We start from the raw sequence: 18727 nt of genomic DNA, 5'->3' as shown, positions 1-18727 counted from the left end.
GAGAGCACCTGTGTGAGAGAGAGAGAGAGAGAGTGCACCTGTGTGTGAGAGAGAGAGTGCACCTGTGTGTGAGAGAGAGAGAGTGCACCTGTGTGTGAGAGAGAAAGAGAGAGTGCACCTGTGTGTGAGAGAGAGTGCACCTGTGTGTGTGAGAGAGAGAGAGAGTGCACCTGTGTGTGAGAGAGAGAGAGAGTGCACCTGTGTGTGAGAGAGAGAGAGAGAGTGCACCTGTGTGTGAGAGAGAGAGAGAGAGTGCACCTGTGTGTGAGAGAGAGAGAGAGTGCACCTGTGTGTGAGAGAGAGAGTGCACCTGTGTGTGAGAGAGAGAGTGCACCTGTGTGTGAGAGAGAGAGCACCTGTGTGTGAGAGAGAGAGAGAGTGCACCTGTGTGTGAGAGAGAGAGAGGTGCACCTGTGTGTGTGAGAGAGAGAGAGGGTGCACCTGTGTGTGAGAGAGAGTGCACCTGTGTGTGAGAGAGAGAGAGAGTGCACCTGTGTGAGAGAGAGAGAGAGTGCACCTGTGTGTGAGAGAGAGAGAGGGTGCACCTGTGTGTGAGAGAGAGAGAGGGTGCACCTGTGTGAGAGAGAGAGAGAGAGGGTGCACCTGTGTGTGAGAGAGGGTGCACCTGTGTGTGAGAGAGAGTGCACCTGTGTGTGAGAGAGGGTGCACCTGTGTGTGAGAGAGAGAGAGAGTGCACCTGTGTGTGAGAGAGAGAGAGGGTGCACCTGTGTGTGAGAGAGGGTGCACCTGTGTGTGAGAGAGGGTGCACCTGTGTGTGAGAGAGAGGGAGAGTGCACCTGTGTGTGAGAGAGAGAGAGGGTGCACCTGTGTGTGAGAGAGGGTGCACCTGTGTGTGAGAGAGGGTGCACCTGTGTGTGAGAGAGGGTGCACCTGTGTGTGAGAGAGGGTGCACCTGTGTGTGAGAGAGGGTGCACCTGTGTGTGAGAGAGGGTGCACCTGTGTGTGAGAGAGAGAGAGGGTGCACCTGTGTGTGAGAGAGAGAGAGGGTGCACCTGTGTGAGAGAGAGAGAGAGAGTGCACCTGTGTGTGAGAGAGAGAGAGGGTGCACCTGTGTGTGAGAGAGAGAGAGAGTGCACCTGTGTGTGAGAGAGGGTGCACCTGTGTGTGAGAGAGAGAGAGGGTGCACCTGTGTGTGAGAGAGGGTGCACCTGTGTGTGAGAGAGGGTGCACCTGTGTGTGAGAGAGAGGGTGCACCTGTGTGTGAGAGAGGGTGCACCTGTGTGTGAGAGAGGGTGCACCTGTGTGAGAGAGAGAGTGCACCTTTGTGTGAGAGAGAGAGTGCACCTGTGTGTGAGAGAGAGAGAGAGTGCACCTGTGTGTGAGAGAGAGAGAGAGTGCACCTGTGTGTGAGAGAGGGTGCACCTGTGTGTGAGAGAGGGAGAGAGAGAGAGCACGCCTGTGTGTGTGTCAGAGAGAGAGCCCGTGTGTGTGAGAGACACCCTGAGAGACAGAACATCTGAGTGTGAGTGAGGGCAGCCGTGCTAACCATTGTGCCACCACTTCTATTGGTGTGGATTATGAAAGAAATGTTGCCCACGATACTTGGGAAACTCATCTGCTTTGAATATTGCAATGGAATCATTAAGACCTTCCCTTTGACACCAGGGGACCTGACTTTCCACGTCCCACTTGAAGAGGTATTGCCAACTTGGAAAAGGATCTTCTCAAGACCTTTTTCTGGTATTTGGGTTCCACCTGATTCTTCAGCCAGTGGTTCTCTGGAGCGAAGCGGTCACACCTTCAGCATCAACTTTCACAGATGCACCATAGAAAGCATTCTTTCTGGTTGTATTACAGCTTGGTCTGGGCTCCTGCTCTGCCCAAGACCGCAAGGAACTACAAAAGGTCTTGAATGTAGCCCAATCTATCATGCAAACCAGCCTCCCATCCACTTCTACACTTCCCGCTGCCTCGGGAAAGCAGCCAACATAATTAAGGACCCCACACACCCCGGACATTCTCTGTTCCATCTTCTTTTGTCAGGAAAATGATACAAAAGTCTGAGGTCACGTACCAACCGACTCAAGAACAGCTTCTTCCCTGCTGCTGTCAGACTTTTGAATGGACCTACCTTGCATTAAGTTGAGCTTTCTCTACACCCTAGCTGTGACTGTAACATTACATTCTGCACTCTCTCCTTTCCTTCTCTATGAACAATATGCTTTGTTTGTGTAGCATGCAAGAAACAATACTTTTCACTGTATGTTAGTAGATGCGACAATAATAAATCAAATCAAAACCAAAATCAAAATCAAGAGTTATAAGTCACAAAGTCAAAAGCTTCCAAGTTGTGGGAACGATCTGAGTCTCAGCACTTCACATCCCCAGCTTTGCTGTATCCTGCACTCTGGTACAAGTACAGCTGGGAGCAGACAAGCAAACAGGTCAGAGCCAGCATACACTCCAGCAGAACAGAAATTGTTTTCTAAGGACGTTGTGTGTTGTGCACACACTCCATACTGCTGGGATTTGGTATTAGTGGTCCTGGTGCAAAGGGGACAGTGTGTGTAGAAATCTCACTGTGGGCATCTGTTTGCCAGCAGCATTTTACAGCACAGGAAGTCATTCTGATTCCAAAAGAAGTGCTGGAAAATCTCAGCAGGTCTGGCGGCATCCGAAAGGAGAGATAAAGAGCTGACGTTTCGAGTCCATATGATCCTTTGTCAAAGCTTTTTGCCAAATATTTTCCGGCATTTTCTCTTTTGGTTTCAGATTCCAGTGTCCACGGCAATTTGCTTTTGTTAAATCGTTCTGATTGGTGTTGGAAACATGTGCCACTGGGTCATTTCCAGGTGCCTTGAATTAAGGGGGTGCTTTTCAGATTCAATGTCAAATTCTTGACTCTGTTACTTAGCACCTTCCAGTTACCTGAAGATGGGCGTGCGCGCTCAGCACTGTCCCAATTCCCCTCCCCTGCTGGGTATAGCGGTTTTTATTCGTGCCCCCATGGGTCAAGGAACGCCCGTTAATTGCACTCACTATGCTGCCAATTGCAGGGAGCTGCCTCCCGTGACTCAGGCTCTGAAGCTGCTGTGTGGAGCCGCAGGGGATTGATGGTGAATTCAAATCCTCCCTCATCCCAGCATCCTGCTGCTTTGATCTTGGATCACTGTCTGTTTGATGCTTCAAGCTTTCAGTCTGAGTAAAAAAGGGAGACACCAGGCAGAGGGAGGCGGGGGGAATGATTCTCATTGTCAGCGCTCTCAGCAGGGTGGTGGTCCGACCAGGAGAGAATCGCGGGAAACATTAAAGGCCGCTTCAACTTGATGCCAGGGTGGTGCTGGATGCCTGTGGGAATGTACTGCAGCGCAGCGCTGAAGAGCTGTGGCAGAGAGTGTGTCAAAGCGATAGACTGAAATACAAAGGGGCAGGATTGGGTCTCCAATCAGTTCTGGCATTCATCCAGTCTATTTTCTCTCCGCTCGTCCCCTCGCTTCCAATGTCCTCGGCCACTGTAACCGCTCCAGGCCTTTCCATCAAGGATGTACTAAACTCCTCATACACCTCTGACTGTGTGGCTAAATTCCCCTCCAACTCGATTTCCAAGTTTGCTGACAACACCACCGCAGCGGGTCGGATCTCAAGCAATGATGGGACAGAGTACAGGAATGAGATAGAGAATCTGACGAACTGGTGCGGCAACAATAACCTCTCCCTCAACATCAACAAAACGAAGGAGATTGTCATCAACTTCAGGAGGCGTAAAGGAGAACATGCCCCCTGTCTACATCAATGCGGATGAAATAGAAATTGTTGCGAGCTTCAAGTTTTTGGGTGTCCAGATTGCCAAACTGTCCTGGTCCGCTCCCCCATGCTAACACTATTATTAAGAAAGCCCACCAACACCTTTACTTTCTCAGAAGACTAAGGAAATTTGGCATGCCTGCTACGATTCTCTCTCATGTTTACAGATGCACCATAGAAAGCATTCTTTCTGATTGTATCACAACTCCTGCCTGGTCCAAGACCACAAGAAACTACAAAAGGTCATGAATGTAGCCCAATCCATCACGCAAACCAGCCTCCCATCCATTGACTCTGTCTACACTTCTCGCTGCCTCGGGAAAGCAGCCAGTATAATTAAGGACCCCCCACACCCCAAACATTCTCTCTTCCAACTTCTTCCATCAGGAAAAAGATACAAAATTCTGTCATGTACTAATTGACTCAAGAACAGCTTCTTCCCTGCTGCCATCAGACTTTTGAATGGACCTACCTCGCATTAAGTTGATCTTTCTCTACATCCTATCTATGACACTACATTCTGCAGTCGCTTGTTCCCTTCTCTATGAATGGTATGCTTTGTATGCGTAGCACGCAAGAAACAATACTTTTCACTGTATGTTAATACATGTGACGATAATAAATCAAACCAAAGGATGTTCAGTCCCTTTACACTTCCAACCCTCAGTGAGACAGCTGGCAACCTCCCTGCTTCTTCCTTGAATGGCCTTGTAGTCAGTCCCCATCCACCCTCCTCAGCCTACGTGAGGCCACTTCATCATCAGCAAGCAGCCTGTAGACCCCAGCCAAGCTACACTTCCTTCCAGAACATTTATCCATTGTATAAAGAGAGAGAAATTCATCAGACCAATCTTACTTAAACTGATCGTTTCCTATTTAAACGCTTTCCAGAATGCTTCTAGGTTTTTAAAATACTAATTCACTGGCTAGGCCAGCATTTGTTGCCCATCCCTAATTGCCCCTGAGAAGGTGGTGGTGGTGGTGGCCTGTTTGAAATCAGTCCATTTTGCCACTACGATCCTCATCACAGGCCCATTTCACGCAGTGCTTAACCCAAACCTCCAGAATCCATCATCTTCTAACTCACTGCTTGAGCAGTGTCACACTGGGTTTGAGTCAGTGTTGTGGGACTTTTCCACACTGTTCACTTCCTTATTCATCTCTATCTATTCACTTCTCAGCTGCCTCTCTGCAGGGCTAAAAATCCCAAATGTCTTCAGCCTTTCCTCACATCACCAGTCAGCGGACTTGAAGATTGTGGGGGTGATCTTACCAAAGAAAAGTGCCAGACGGGTGTGAAAGCGGGAGAGAATCCCGCCCGTTTTTTGGTGAGAGAAAAGTTCAAATCTTATGCCATTTAGAGAAAGAAAGTGAGGCAAAGTATGATCCTGACCAGTAAGGAGAGTGGACGGAGTCTATTCACGGCAGAAAGCTGGCTGCTGACTGCCAGCGGGCGCCTTTGCGCGTTCGCATCATCTCCAAATGCACTCTTGCATTATAAGATTGTCATGTCCTCACATGTTGTCCACGTTCCCCAACTCCCCCCCCTTCCATTAACCCCACACCAGCTGATTGCTGCCTCTGTTCACCCACTCTACCTCACAGAGGATCACTACCCCCCTCCACCCCCAGACAATCACTGCTCCCATTATCCAGTCCCCCACTAATTGCCAACCCCATTTACCCCTCGAAAACTGTCCCCATTCACTCCCTCTCTGGCTGATCACAGCCCCTATTCGCACCACCCCCCCCCCACTCTGGCTGATCACCACACCCATTTGCCCCCTCACCCCACCCGATCACTGCCCCCATTCGCCCTTCCCCCACCACACCCCACCCGATCGCCACCCCCATGCAACAGTATAAACAAAGGGCGTAAAAAGATTTGCATTGATGACACCTGAACCAATCAAAGACTGAAAACCCCAGGGCTGGGGCCAGCATTGATAGAGAGAAGAACAGAGGTAACATCCCCAGTCAGAGCCCAGGGGTCATCCAGACTCGAAACGTTGGCTCTATTCTCTCTCCACAGGTGCTGCCAGACCTGCTGAGATTTTCCAGCATTTTTCTGTTTTTGTTTCAGATTCCAGCATCCGCAGTAAATTGCTTCCATTCTACCCAGAGCCTGGTACCCGGAACTGACACAAACCTGAGACCAAAGGTTAATTAATGATTTTATAAAGATTTGGGACAGCTTCCCTGTCTCTGTTCGCCATAATTCCATTCATAAAACCATGGATTCCATTTGCTAACTGTTGCATTTTTTTTTTAACTTGAATTAAAGAGATGCGTTGACGCTGAGCAGTTTATTTGTTCCGAAAGGCTGGATTTGATCCTTTTGTCAATCCAATGTATTTCAGGAGACACTTAACTTGTTTCTCTTCTTCTTTCTATGCACACAGCCTTACACAATGATGGCACACTCAATCTGCACTTGATTTGCCCATTGAGATATCTGAAGCAGTAAAGGTTGTAAAGGAATACTGATCCTATTGCTGTGAGCAGCTGAGTGCGATTAGCTCAGTAACGTCTTCAATTTAAGGAGTCTCATTTTTATAATCGCCAATGTAATTAGGACCAAGTCGACTTGCATTTACAGAACAGCCTTAAAATGGGAGAACCATTCCCAAAGCGCTTCACAGAGGCGAGGGGCAAAGCGTAGGCAGGGAAGCAAAGGAGTGACGAGGAAAGGATAGTTGAAAGCTTGAACAGAGTGTTAAATTTTAGGAAAAGTCTCAAAGCAGAGTAATAGAGAAGACAAAGCAGAGAGATTGCAGGGGTTAGGGGAGGGTGGGGAATGCCAACTGGATGAAGGCACAACCGCCAATGTGAAGATGAAGGGTATTCCAGGCGGTGCATTCGGAGTAAGAATTCTCCGCGGCACTTCACCGAAGACGTGATAACGCAATCAGAACAACTCCGAGGTTAGACTGAACTCAAACCCGTACGATGTAGGATGGAAAGGTACCACTGTAACCCAATTCCTTGCACCTTGCCTCTTCTGAGTTAAGTATTTAAATCATGCAATTTACATGCACTTCTGCACCTGTAACTCAGCAATGGTGCACTGGTTCTTAATTTCAATATAATTTTAACTCAATATTACTCTTATCTTTAATATCCGTCCTCCCTTTCCCCGTTACCTGCTGAACTTGTCTATTTTTGTTACTCGAAAACTGTTACTTGTTTTTACTTAGTCAAGATACACCACAGTTCAGCCTTTGGGCTGTAAATGTGATTCTTGAATAAATTCTCCTTCTTTGTCAGTCGTTGTTTCCACTGTTGTTTGACAGGATTGGAGGTGGTTGGTGTCCAATGCGTGATCTCTGTGGGGCAGGTGGTGTTTTGGAGGTGGGGTTGGGTGGATGTGCTGTCTGAGGTTGGTGTTCTCTCTCCGATGCCTTTCCTCTGCATGTTCGCAAAGTCTCTGTACATGCCCAGTACCTTCCCGGATGAGCCATCTCCAACCTGGTCAGTCACAAGCCTGTGTCTCCCATGAGAGGACAGAGAGATTTGACCTCTTCGGGGGTACTCTGAAGACATGCTGAACGCTTTTCCTGTATCCTTCCAGGAGTCTCCTGCTACAACTGTGTTCAGAGTAGAGCTCTGCAGTGTATGAATGATGTGTGCCACTCAGTGGAGCTGGAACTGGAGCGTGATTAGCACCCTGACACTGGGCACACTGTCTTGGGAGAGGATAATGCTGATGGACCCCCTTCCTGGATATCAGATTTGGAGGGGATTGCAAAGACACTGCTGCAGATCCTTCTCCAGTGTTTTGAGATACCTGCTGTAGTTTGTCCAAATCTCCAAAGCGTACAGGCACATGGAGGTAATCCATGTCTTTTAATACCCTCAGATTATGCAATTGGTTAAAGCTTTATAGAGAAGTTTTTTAATGGAATCCTACAGTGCAGGAGGAGGCCATTCGGCCCATTGAGTCTGCACCGATCACAATCCCATCCAGGCCCTATCCCCATAGCCCCATGCATTTATCCGAGCTGGTGCCCTTGACACTAAGGGTCAATTTAGCATGGCCAATCAACCTAACCTGCACATCTTTAGACAGTGGGAGGAAACCAGAGCACCCAGAGGAAACTGTTGCAGACATGGGGAGAATGTGCAAACTCCACACAGACAGTAACCCAAGCTGGGAGTCGAATCCGGGTCCCTGGAGCTGTGAGGCAGCAATGCTAACCACAGTGCCAACCTGAAACAGCATCCTATCCAAGCTCTCCCTTTTGTCTTATCCCTGTGACCCCACAGATTCACCCTGCTAACCCTACACATCTTTGGACACTAAGGGGCAATTCAGAGTGGCCAATTTTTGGATTGTGGGGGGAAAACTGGAACACCTGGAGAAAACCCACGCAGACACTGTGAGAATGTGAAAACTCCACACTGACCGACACTCAAGTCAGGAATTCAACTCAGGTCCATGGCGCTGTGAGGCAGCAGTGCTAAACACCGCGCTGACCCCAAAAGATAGCATTGTGCACAATCTCAAGGGAAACCAATAACTTCTCAAAAAGGAATTATAACTCCATTATTAACTGAAATATGTCTCATTTTAAACAAAACTTTGCCTGTACATGAGTTAACACAAATACTAATTAAACAGCACATATTTTCCAAACATTTTCTTAAGCCACAAATCTTCATAGTACAACCCCCATTCACCGAAGAACTCTCCTGTACTTGACAGGATCTTGTAAATTCCTTCATTTCTTCTAAGGTGTGACGCAGCTTTCAGGAATTCACTTGAATTTTCCAAAATGTGAGATTTCTTCTGGTCCTTCCACTAGTGTCCAGTTTGACTTTCTTTAAGCACCTTGCAATTTTGTACACCTCAGTCAAAGCACTGACCTCACTATACACCTGCTCAGTGACTCCAACACAGTTTGTTGATGGTCTATGGTTTTTGGTAAGTTTTTGCTTTATTCCTCAAAGCTGCTTCCAGGATCCAACTGTGAGTGTTGGCAGCTTTTGCTGTGTCTAAGCTATTAGCTTCAGATGTAACCAAAACAGAAGCATACCTGCTCTACAACCTATCCCCAATGCACCATGACAAACCACGAACATCCCAGATAGAGATTTCACCCAAGTTCCATTCCCAGGCCTGTCTTTTGACCTGAAAAGTATGTTGATACTTTAAGACATTCTCTTGTTTGCCAGTTGCTTCCCAAGCTCCCTTTCATCTAGGAAATGACAAGAATAATTGAAGTCATCACAGTGAGGAGTTTAAATCAGGCAAGTGAGGCTGGTCTGCTGGAGTATGAACTTCCTGATTGAGTCCTGGTTCACAGGTTCCCAAGCAGTGCCCTTTTTGCAACCTTGTGGAGTCCGAGGACCATGTCTACGTTACGTGTTATAGGCTGCACAACCTTTTCCGTTTTCTCAAGAACCTTTCATTGAAGTTTTGTTTGCACTTCAGCCCCACGTTCCTGATCTATGGGCACCCAGTGTAGAAGGGGCGGGGAAGGTGGAAGACCTCCTTGTGAACCTGCTCCTGGGCCTGGCCAGGCATTCCATGTACAGGTCCAGGCAGCAGGTGATCAAGGGTGTTGTCCAACTTGAATATCTGCCCCTTGACTGTGGCTATATTCATGGCTGGGTGTCCCTGGAAAGGGAGTGTGTAGTGTCTGAGCACACTGTTGATGCCTTCCGTGCTCGCTGGACACCACAGGGACTGATCCCTTTAGTGATATTTTAATTTGATGTTTTAAGTTTCCTTTCCACACTGTCTTTTTTTTCAGATAGTTCCCCTCGTTTCGGGGAGCTGCCCTTTTTGAGATGACCCTAAGTTGGTTAGATTTTGTTTGTTTGGTTGAACAAGAAGATATACCTGATTGGTCCATCAATTGGGACTCAATCAGGGAGCTTCATGTTTCCTATTTAAAGCAGGTGTGTCAGTTTCTCTGCCTGCTGAAACAAGGCGCACACGGGCAGCACTTTGTTGTATAGTATATCTTGTAAATAAACAAACTTTTGGTGACAGGACTTTTGCCTCTGCGGTGTTATTACACTCACAAACACAACTTATCTTCACCAAGAAATTAAAAGAGACTATCTGTTGTTTCCACACTTATAATTCTGATCTTATTCAATAAACACAAATCACCTTTTGAATGGCAATTACCCAAGATCTGCCCCCCCTCCCCCGCCACAAAGCATATTCCTAAAACATTTTCATCATGAAATTAAGACAATTTTGCAATGTCACATACTTCAGACACTCGTGTCAAATTCTTTATCCCACTATTTAGATCCGGTTAATGCCTACTTATTTCAAACAAGTAGATATTCTTGTTAAAATGAAAGAGACAGCAACCAAAAGCCTTGGGGAATGTTCAAGAGAGAGTTAGGTAGCATGTTGAGTAATTGCATTTTTGTACAGAAGGAAGAATGAAATACTTTCCTTCATCTTAACAATACGGCAAATATAAGTTTTAAATTTCATTTATTAGCGTCCCAAGTAGACTTATATTAACACTGCAGTGAAGTTATATGAAAATCCCCCAGTCGCTGCACTGCAGCACCTGTTCAGGTACACGGAGGGAGAATTTAGCACGGCCAACGCACTTAATTAGCACTTCTTTCAACAATCCCACCCTGATCCTGCTATCCCCTGAAAGTTGGGGCAATTTATGAAGGCCAATTAACCTAACCGGCACATCTTTGGAGCGTGGGAAGAAACTGGAGCACCCGGAGAAAACCCATGCAGACACAGGGAGAATGTGCAGACTCTGGACAGTGACCCAAGCTGGGAATCGAACTCGGGTCCCTGGCGCTGTGAGGCAGCAGTGCTAACCACCGTGCCACCTTGGTAGGGGGTTTACCTGTTCACCTGAATGTGGCTTCACGTGAAGCAACTGCAGGATAACATCTCACAATATTGGGGACGATTATCCCAGCCCATTGTGCTGCTCTTAGAGCGAAGTGGACCGGGGGACTCAACCGGTCACCAATTTCTCAGGCTTCCCGACGGGAGCCCCGGTCTCCGCGGGCCGGATTTGTGGCAGTGTCATCCCAATGCCGTGGCATAAATTATTCAAATCCTAATTTAAATATATTTAGCATCTGATTACCAGGCCTGGGAATTGAAATCTCTGGGCCTGTGAGTGTAATCCCTCCCAGCCAGGAGTGGTTCACTCCAACGGGATTTACAATCTTGGCACCGGGAGATTGGCACACGCGCAGTGGCACACTCAGCGCTGTGCTGCCGGCCTCTCCAGCGGGAGCAGGCCCCGACCGCAGCTTTTTGGACTGATTCATGCCAAAGCCCTCTGCAATGCACAGAGATTCATTTTGAAACACCCGCTGAAAAAATAAATACGATTCACTCCAGTTTTTACACAAATTCAACACTTGGGGTGGGATTTTATGCCCTCACTCATCCTGAAACCGTAAAATCCTGCCTGAGGTCAACAAACCTTTCCAAGTTCCACCTGCTCCAACTCCTGTGAGGTGGTAAAATGCTGGCTTTTTAATTTTTTTTTCCAGAGAATCATCCCATGTCTCCAAATGCCACGCAATCCCCCCAACCACGCAGGGTTTTTACTGATTTGGTTGTGGGAGGAGAAGTGGATATTATTCGTGTTTGTTCAGTGCTAAACGAGTGGAGGGAAATACTTGCCCAATCTTTATTGGCAAGAGGTGAAAACTGCTCGAACTTTACAAGGAAGAGGCAATCAGCTCCGCCTACCTAGCCACCAGGCGTCACCGGTTCCAACTCCATCTGGGTGCATTCCTGGACTTCCCACCTCAAACCACCTCCCTCCCACCACTAGTCCACCCTCCTGATGCCACCGGCTTTGAGCAGGCAATCGGAAAGGGAACAGGATTCTATTAGACAGGGAAGACCAGGAAATGCTGGAAACACCCAGCAGGTCTGGCAGCATCTGCGGAGAGACGGAAACCCAGCCAACGCTGCTGAAAGGTCAACGACCTTTCAGCAGAACTGAGGAAATTCAGAGAGAGGTCATGAGTAAGGGCTGGGACAGGGACAGGAGGATTGCTCATTACGCCCCCATCTCCATTCCCTTTGGCGTTGTTAAATTCACCCCACTATCATTCAGTCTCCCTCCCCCCCACCAGTCTTTCACTCAGTCATGGACTTTCCCTTTTATCGATTTCAGAAACCCACTCTGATATGTGGGTTTCCTCAGGGTGCTCCGGTTTCCTCCCACAGTCCAAAAGATGAGCCGGTTAGGGTGCGTCGGTCGTGCTAAATTCTCCCTCTGTGTACCCGAACAAGTCCTGGAGTGTGACGACTCGGGGATTTTCACAGTAACTTCACTGCAGTGTTAATGTGTAAGATGTACAGGTTAGATGGCTTGGCCATGATAAATTGCCGCTTAGCGTCAGGGGAAATAACATGATAAATGCATAGGATTATGGGAATAGAGGGGATTTGGTCAGTGCAGACTTGATGGACCGAATGGTCTCCTGCTCTGTCGGGATTCTATAATTCTCTCTCTCACTTTTCTCAGTTCTAATGAAAGGTCAGCTGACTCGGAACATTAATTCTGTTTCTCTCTCTCCCCACAGCCGCTGCTACCTGCCCAGCTGAATATTTCCAGCGCTGTGTGATCTCGTTTCAGAGTTTCTCGCTAATGGAATGAAACGCATTGAAACACAAAGACGACAAAATATCCACAATCTTGTCGAATGTTCATTAAATGTTTCGCGTGAGCGTTGATTGTTCTGGGGGCTAATCCTCATCCCTCTGAGCTCCAGGACAATCCTGGGGAGTTGGCAACCCTACATCTGACGGGGGAGAAACTCAGACCCCCTAAGCTAGAGCTTATGGAGTTATACCACTGATCAGGAACAGACACGAGGGTCTAGGTAGCATTCCAACCTCCCCCCCACCATCCCATCTTTCCTTTGTTGCGATAACCGGACATGTTCTGTCTCAAAGGAGTTATTGTCTGTACCGAATACAAACTGAAAGTAAAAGCAGGAGCCTCGGAAACCACCCCTGCCCCCCCCACCCCCACCCCTCCCCAGTGATGTCACTATCAAATCATGTGACCGACTCTTAAAGCAATCATGCAACCACTTAAACATATAACCAACAGAACTTTACGATCATGATGTAGGTGTTGTTGCCTATCCTTGATGTGGAGTTCCCGGCGTTGGACTGGGGTAGGCACATTAAGCAGTCTCACAACACCAGGGTTAAAGTCCATCACTCACCTGATGAAGGGGCAGCGCACCGAAAGCTACCAAATAAACCTGCTGAACTTTAACCTGGTGTTGTTGCCTATCCTTACTGATTGTGGTCTGTGGGTTAGGAAGTTCAGGGTCCAGTCACAGAGGGAGGAGCCGGGGTCCAGGACACGGAGTTTGGAGATGAGTTTCGTAGGAATAATGAATCCACCTCGCACTAAGTTGATCTTTCTCTACACCCTGGCTCTACATTCTGCACTCTCTCGTTTCCATCTCTATGAACGGTATGCTCTGTCTGTATAGCACACAAGAAACAATACTTTTCACTGTATACCAATACATGTGACAATAGTGAATCCAACCAAAAAATTAAGAAATGGGAGCAGGAAAAGCTCATATGATCCCTTCACCCCCGAAACGGAGCCTGCTCAAATAACTTACGGAAAACTCATAGTGAGAGATATGCTCATAATCCAAGGGCAGGGCCACCCGCACCCGGATGTCAATCTTCCCCTGGCCTGATGTTGGCGAAATGGTAAAATGGTCCGAGTTGTTCCCCACCAGCTGGATGTCAAACATGCTGTTGGGCACCTGGAAAAGGAAAAGGGAAGGGAAGTGAAATTGGGAGTTTTCACAACACTCTGGGATGGTGATCAGTTAGCACCTCAAAATAAAACACCTGCACCACAGCAAGGGGGAGAGGGAGGGAGGGGGCAGGGGGAGAGGGAGGGAGGGGGCAGGGGGGAGAGGGAGGGAGGGGGCGGGGGGGAGAGGGAGGGAGGGGGCGGGGGGGAGAGGGAGGGAGGGGGCGGGGGGGAGAGGGAGGGAGGGGGCGGGGGGGAGAGGGAGGGAGGGGGCGGGGGGGAGAGGGAGGGAGGGGGCGGAAGGGGGAGGGAGCAGGGAAGGAAAATGTCAGCAATATGCAATTTACTGGCGCAACTGAACAGCGTATAATCAGGATTCTTCAGAATCGAGTAAGAACCATCAAGCAAAGGTGTACAATTTCACGCATGAAGTGCTGCTAATGGTGAAACCGTCTCACTGTGACGGTACCCAGCCACTGGGCTCTCTGCCCTGGGCAGCTCAGCTTACTGAGCAGATCATCATCAAGGAAGGCTTCCACTTCAACAGCAGGGAGAGAGTGAGCCGTCAGGGCACAACTTGTAAATTGCGCACACACACGCACGCACGAATCCACACACAGGCATGTACATACGCACTTTCCCACCCCCAACACACGCACACTCCCCAACCCGACACGCACGCGCAACCCCCCCAACCCGACACGCACGCGCAACCCCCCCAACCCGACACGCACGCGCAACCCCCCCAACCCGACACGCACGCGCAACCCCCCAACCTGACACGCACACGCACCCCCCCAATCTGATACACACGCACCCTCTCACCCCAACACGCACACACCCTCCCAAACACCCGACACACACGCACACCCTCACCCAACATGGACACACGTGCACTCCCCGACATGCACAGCCGTGTGCATATGGCCCCCCCTCCCCGCACCCCCCCCCGCCCCCCCACCGACACACATCTCCCAACACCAGTTTGTATGTACACACACCCACCCCCGACATGCACCAACTCCCAACATGCACACATACAACTCCCCTCCAGTGTGCACACACACGTGTACGCCTGTGCCAAAACAAACACACACACACGCACACGTCCGTGCACTGACTGTAGCAGCAGAGTCTGAATGCCCACAAGCCACAGGAAATGAAAAGTGAAATCAGAAGAGGGAAAATGCTTTCTTAAAAGGCGTGCAAGGTGGAACAAAAATCAATAAAACAAATGCATAATTCCAGCTCTGACAGCCAGTCTCCAACAAATTTCAAATCACTGGGTTTTTAAACAATACACAGGAAATAGAATTTCCTGGATCCTTGTATGAGCAACGGGAACGTATTGCGTGCTGGCGTTATTGCAAAACGTAAACCTTTGCAACTAATTCACTGCCCGTTCCATCATTCTCCCCTTCCAGCTCCAAATTAAAACTAGACTTGTTATTCACTCTGCTCTCCCATTGTATCTCCCCATGGCGCAAACCATTCCCCCATCAATGGACAGAGACAACGTCCAGCCATCTCTGTCCGAGGGGAACCACTGTTCGGGTACTGCCATCGCCGGGACCAGAATATTCTGCTGACGGGGGAAGACCCGGAAAATCATGGCCATGGTCTCAGATAAGGAATTGGTCATTTCAGATGGACAAGAGGAGAAATTCTGTTGTTCGCAAAGCTATGCAAACCTTTGCAATTTTTTCATCTCATGGGAGCTCAGTCATTGACTTTATTCAAAACTGAGGCCAGTACATGTTTTGGACGCTCAGAGTCAAGGGATGTGGCGACTGGATGGGAAAGTGGAAGTGACCGATCAGTCACACTCTTACCGAGTATCGCAAAAAGCTCGAGGGATTGCATGGGCTATTCCTAAGTAAAGTTTAATTATTAGTCACAAGTAGGCTTACATTCACACTGTAATGAATTTACTGTGAAAATCCCCAAGGCACCACACTCCGGCACCTGTTTTGGGTACACTGAGGGAGAATTTAGCACGGCCAATGCACCCAACCAGACTGTGGGAGAAAACCGAGCACCCAGGGGAAATCCACGCAGACACTGGGAGAACATGCAGACTCCGCACAGACAGTGACCCAAGTGGAGAATCGAACCAAGGTCCCTAGTGCTGTGAGACAACAATGCTAACCGCTGTGCCATTGTGCCGCCCATGTCTTAAGGCCTGTTGGTTATATATTTAAATAGTTGTATGATTGCTTTAAGAGCCAGTCACATGATTTGATTGAGACATCAGTGAGGGGTTTCTGAGGCTCCTACTTTCAGTTTCATTTTGTATTCTGGACAGGCAACAACTCCTTCAATAAATCTATTGTTGTTATTTTGAATTTACATGCGCAAAGCACACCTTTCTCTTTTTATCTGAAACCCACAACCCCTTGCATTGTTCGGACGTTACATTGTTCTTAATGCAGAAGCCACAGCTATGGAAAGCGTGGCTCAGGCAGTCATGATATAATTCAGTGGGTGGGATTTTCTGCACCCCCACTCCCCCGGTGTGGGATGGATTACGGCCGCGGAAATGGATGCCCTTGGCTGGTGGCAGGAACTTCCAGTCCTGTTGCTGCCAATGGGGTTTCACGCTGCTCACACCCTCTGTCACAGGGGAACCTGTGGTTTGGGTAGGTGGGTGGGTGGGGGGGGGGTGGCGCGGGGAGGGGGGTGGTGGTGGGGGGAGAGGTGAAAAATCGCTGTGGGTGGGACCGGATGGTCTCGCTGGTGGGAATGGCTGGAAAATCCCTCCCACCGGATCATCCCTCTGATCTGCGAGATGTTCCGTTTCCTTGTCCGGCTACCCCACCCACAGTTCTTCATCTCAACATTTTGATTCTGCTATTCATTTCGCTTTTATTCCCGTGAACCTGAGTCGTTTTTTCCCGAAATGTTGTCGACCTCCCCGGCATAAGCTGTCACCAGCATGTGGACAATTGAGTCTCGGTCCTTGTGCAGTCAGACCGTCCCCAGAAGCTACACGTCGCATGTCAGAATGACGAGAGGCTACAAAGTAAGTGGGTCACAGTTGAAACCATGCCTAATGCGCAGTGTTAGCCTCACTGCTCGGGCCACAGTAAGATCTTAGCTATCAAACTGACAACAGTCGCACAACAGCCTGACTGAATTCAAACCAATTCAAAAATCGGGAGAGAAAAACTTGATTATTTGTTTCCCCTGAAGAGTAACTGGGTCAAAAGGGATGTAGTGGCAAGACACAGGACAGGACAGACGGTCAATGTGCGGCAAGTGTCAGATTAAATTTAATATAGAGAAGGGCAAGGTGATTTACTTTGCTAGGAAGAAATGGTGTAAGCTAAAGGGAGGAACTCCAAAGGCGGTTCAGGGACTGAGGGATCTTGACGTACATGTACACGTGTCATTTATGATAGCAAGAGATGTTGAGAAAGCAGTTAATAAAACATACAGCGTCTTAGGCTTTATTAATAAGTACCAGAGTAAGGAGGTCATGTTGAGCTTGTAGGAGATGTTAGTTGGCCCTGCTCCGGAGCACTGTCACCAGTTCTGGCACCATACTTGAGGAAAGATGTGAAGACATTGGAGAGAGAAAAGAGGAGATTCACAAGAATGATTCCAGGGATAAAGAACTATAGCTATGAGGATCGATTGGAGAAGTTGGGACTGTTTCTCTTGGGGAAAAGGTGGAGAGGAGAATCGAGAGAGATATTCGATGTTTCCTACCATGGTTGTAGCACTTCTTCAAAAACAAACACCAAATTACCATAGGTTTTCCTCTGCTCCCAATCTTTCCTCAGAAGGAACTCTTCAAAATGCAGCTAATGAAAATACAATAAAACTTACTCCAACTTATCAAATAAAGGGTTTAATAAAGAAATATAATTACTTGAAATTTGGGGCCTCACCCTGCCCACTCCAAGCTTCCCACAATTCTACATACTTCCTTATTTATAGTGAATCAGTTGGTCAGCTGACTATTACATCGCTCTGATTGGTTTCCATGGTTTACTGGGTCAGCTGACCCTTACATCTTGTTCCCATTGGTCACATTGCATCCAATAGAAAGTTGTCACTGGTTACATTCTAACATTCAAAATCCTGAGCTGGATGGACAAAAGTAAGTAAAGTAAGGTTTATTTATTAGTCATAAGTAGGCTTACATTAACACTGCAATGAAGTTACTGTGAAAATCCCCTAGTCACCACACTCTGGCACCTGTTCGGGTACACTGATGGAGAATTTAGCCTGGCCAATGAGCCTAACCAGCACGCCCTTTGGACTGTGGGAGGAAACCAGAGCACCCGGAGGAAACCCACACAGACACGGGGAGAATGTGCAGACTCTGCATAGACAAGTGATCCAAGCTGGGAATTGAACCTGGGTTCTTGGTGCTATGAGGCAGTAGTGCTGATTATTGTGCCATCGTACCACCGCCATGGTAAATAGTGAGAATTTTTTCCCACTCTCAGGTGGACAGAACGGTGAAGAGATTTGGCATGCTTGGTTTCATTGGTCAGAATATTGAATACAGGAGTTGGGACGTCTTATTGAAGTTGTACAAGACATTGGTAAGGCTATACTTGGAATGCTATGTACAGTTCTGGTTACCCTATTATAGAAAGGATATTATTAAACTAAAAAGAGTGCAGAAAAGATTTATTAGGATGCTACCAGGACTTGATAGTTTGAGTTATAAGGAGAGGCTGGATAGACTGGGACTTCCTTTTCGGGAGTGTAGGAGGCTGAGGGGTGATCTTATAGAGGTCTATAAGATAATGAGAGGCACAGATCAGCTAGATAGTCAATATCTTCCCAAAGGTAGGGGAGTCTAAAACTAGAGGGCATAGGTTTAAGGTGAGAGGGGAGATACACAAAAGGGTCCAGAGGGGCAAGTTTTTCACACAGGCGGTGGTGTTTGGAACAAGCTGCCAGAGGTGGTAGTAGAGGCAGTATAATTTTGTCTTATAAAAAGCATTTAGACAGTTACATGGGTAAGATGGGTATAGAGGGATATGGGCCAAATGCAGGCAATTGGGACTAGCCTAGAAGTTAAAAAAGGGGTGGCATGGACAAGTTGGGCCAAAGGGCCTGTTTCCATCCTGAGTCACTCAATTCTATGATTACCAATCAGGAAAGCATCAAGAACTAGAGGGCACAGATTCAAAAGAATTGGCAAAAGGAGTAGAAGCATTTTCACCCAGAGGGATGGCTGGAGA

At 48.1% G+C, this 18727-nt stretch overlaps 1 protein-coding gene across 1 annotated transcript in view; it reads right to left on the bottom strand.

The window, feature by feature from the left end:
• The window catches only part of cdh23 (cadherin-related 23), a 767458-nt gene that overhangs the window by 426987 nt on the left and 321744 nt on the right, over positions 1 to 18727 (bottom strand). The window contains exon 12 of the mRNA XM_080215942.1: positions 13381 to 13530. Coding sequence (XP_080072068.1) covers positions 13381 to 13530 — 150 coding nt within the window. The remainder of the gene's footprint in view (positions 1 to 13380; positions 13531 to 18727) is intronic.

Source organism: Carcharhinus amblyrhynchos, chromosome 31 (genome assembly GCF_965287045.1).
Source record: "Carcharhinus amblyrhynchos chromosome 31, sCarAmb.v2.hapA, whole genome shotgun sequence".
In the NCBI taxonomy this organism is placed as follows: domain Eukaryota; kingdom Metazoa; phylum Chordata; class Chondrichthyes; order Carcharhiniformes; family Carcharhinidae; genus Carcharhinus; species Carcharhinus amblyrhynchos.
The sequence above is the reverse complement of the archived record's forward strand: the minus strand, read 5'-3'. Positions and strand labels throughout refer to the sequence as shown.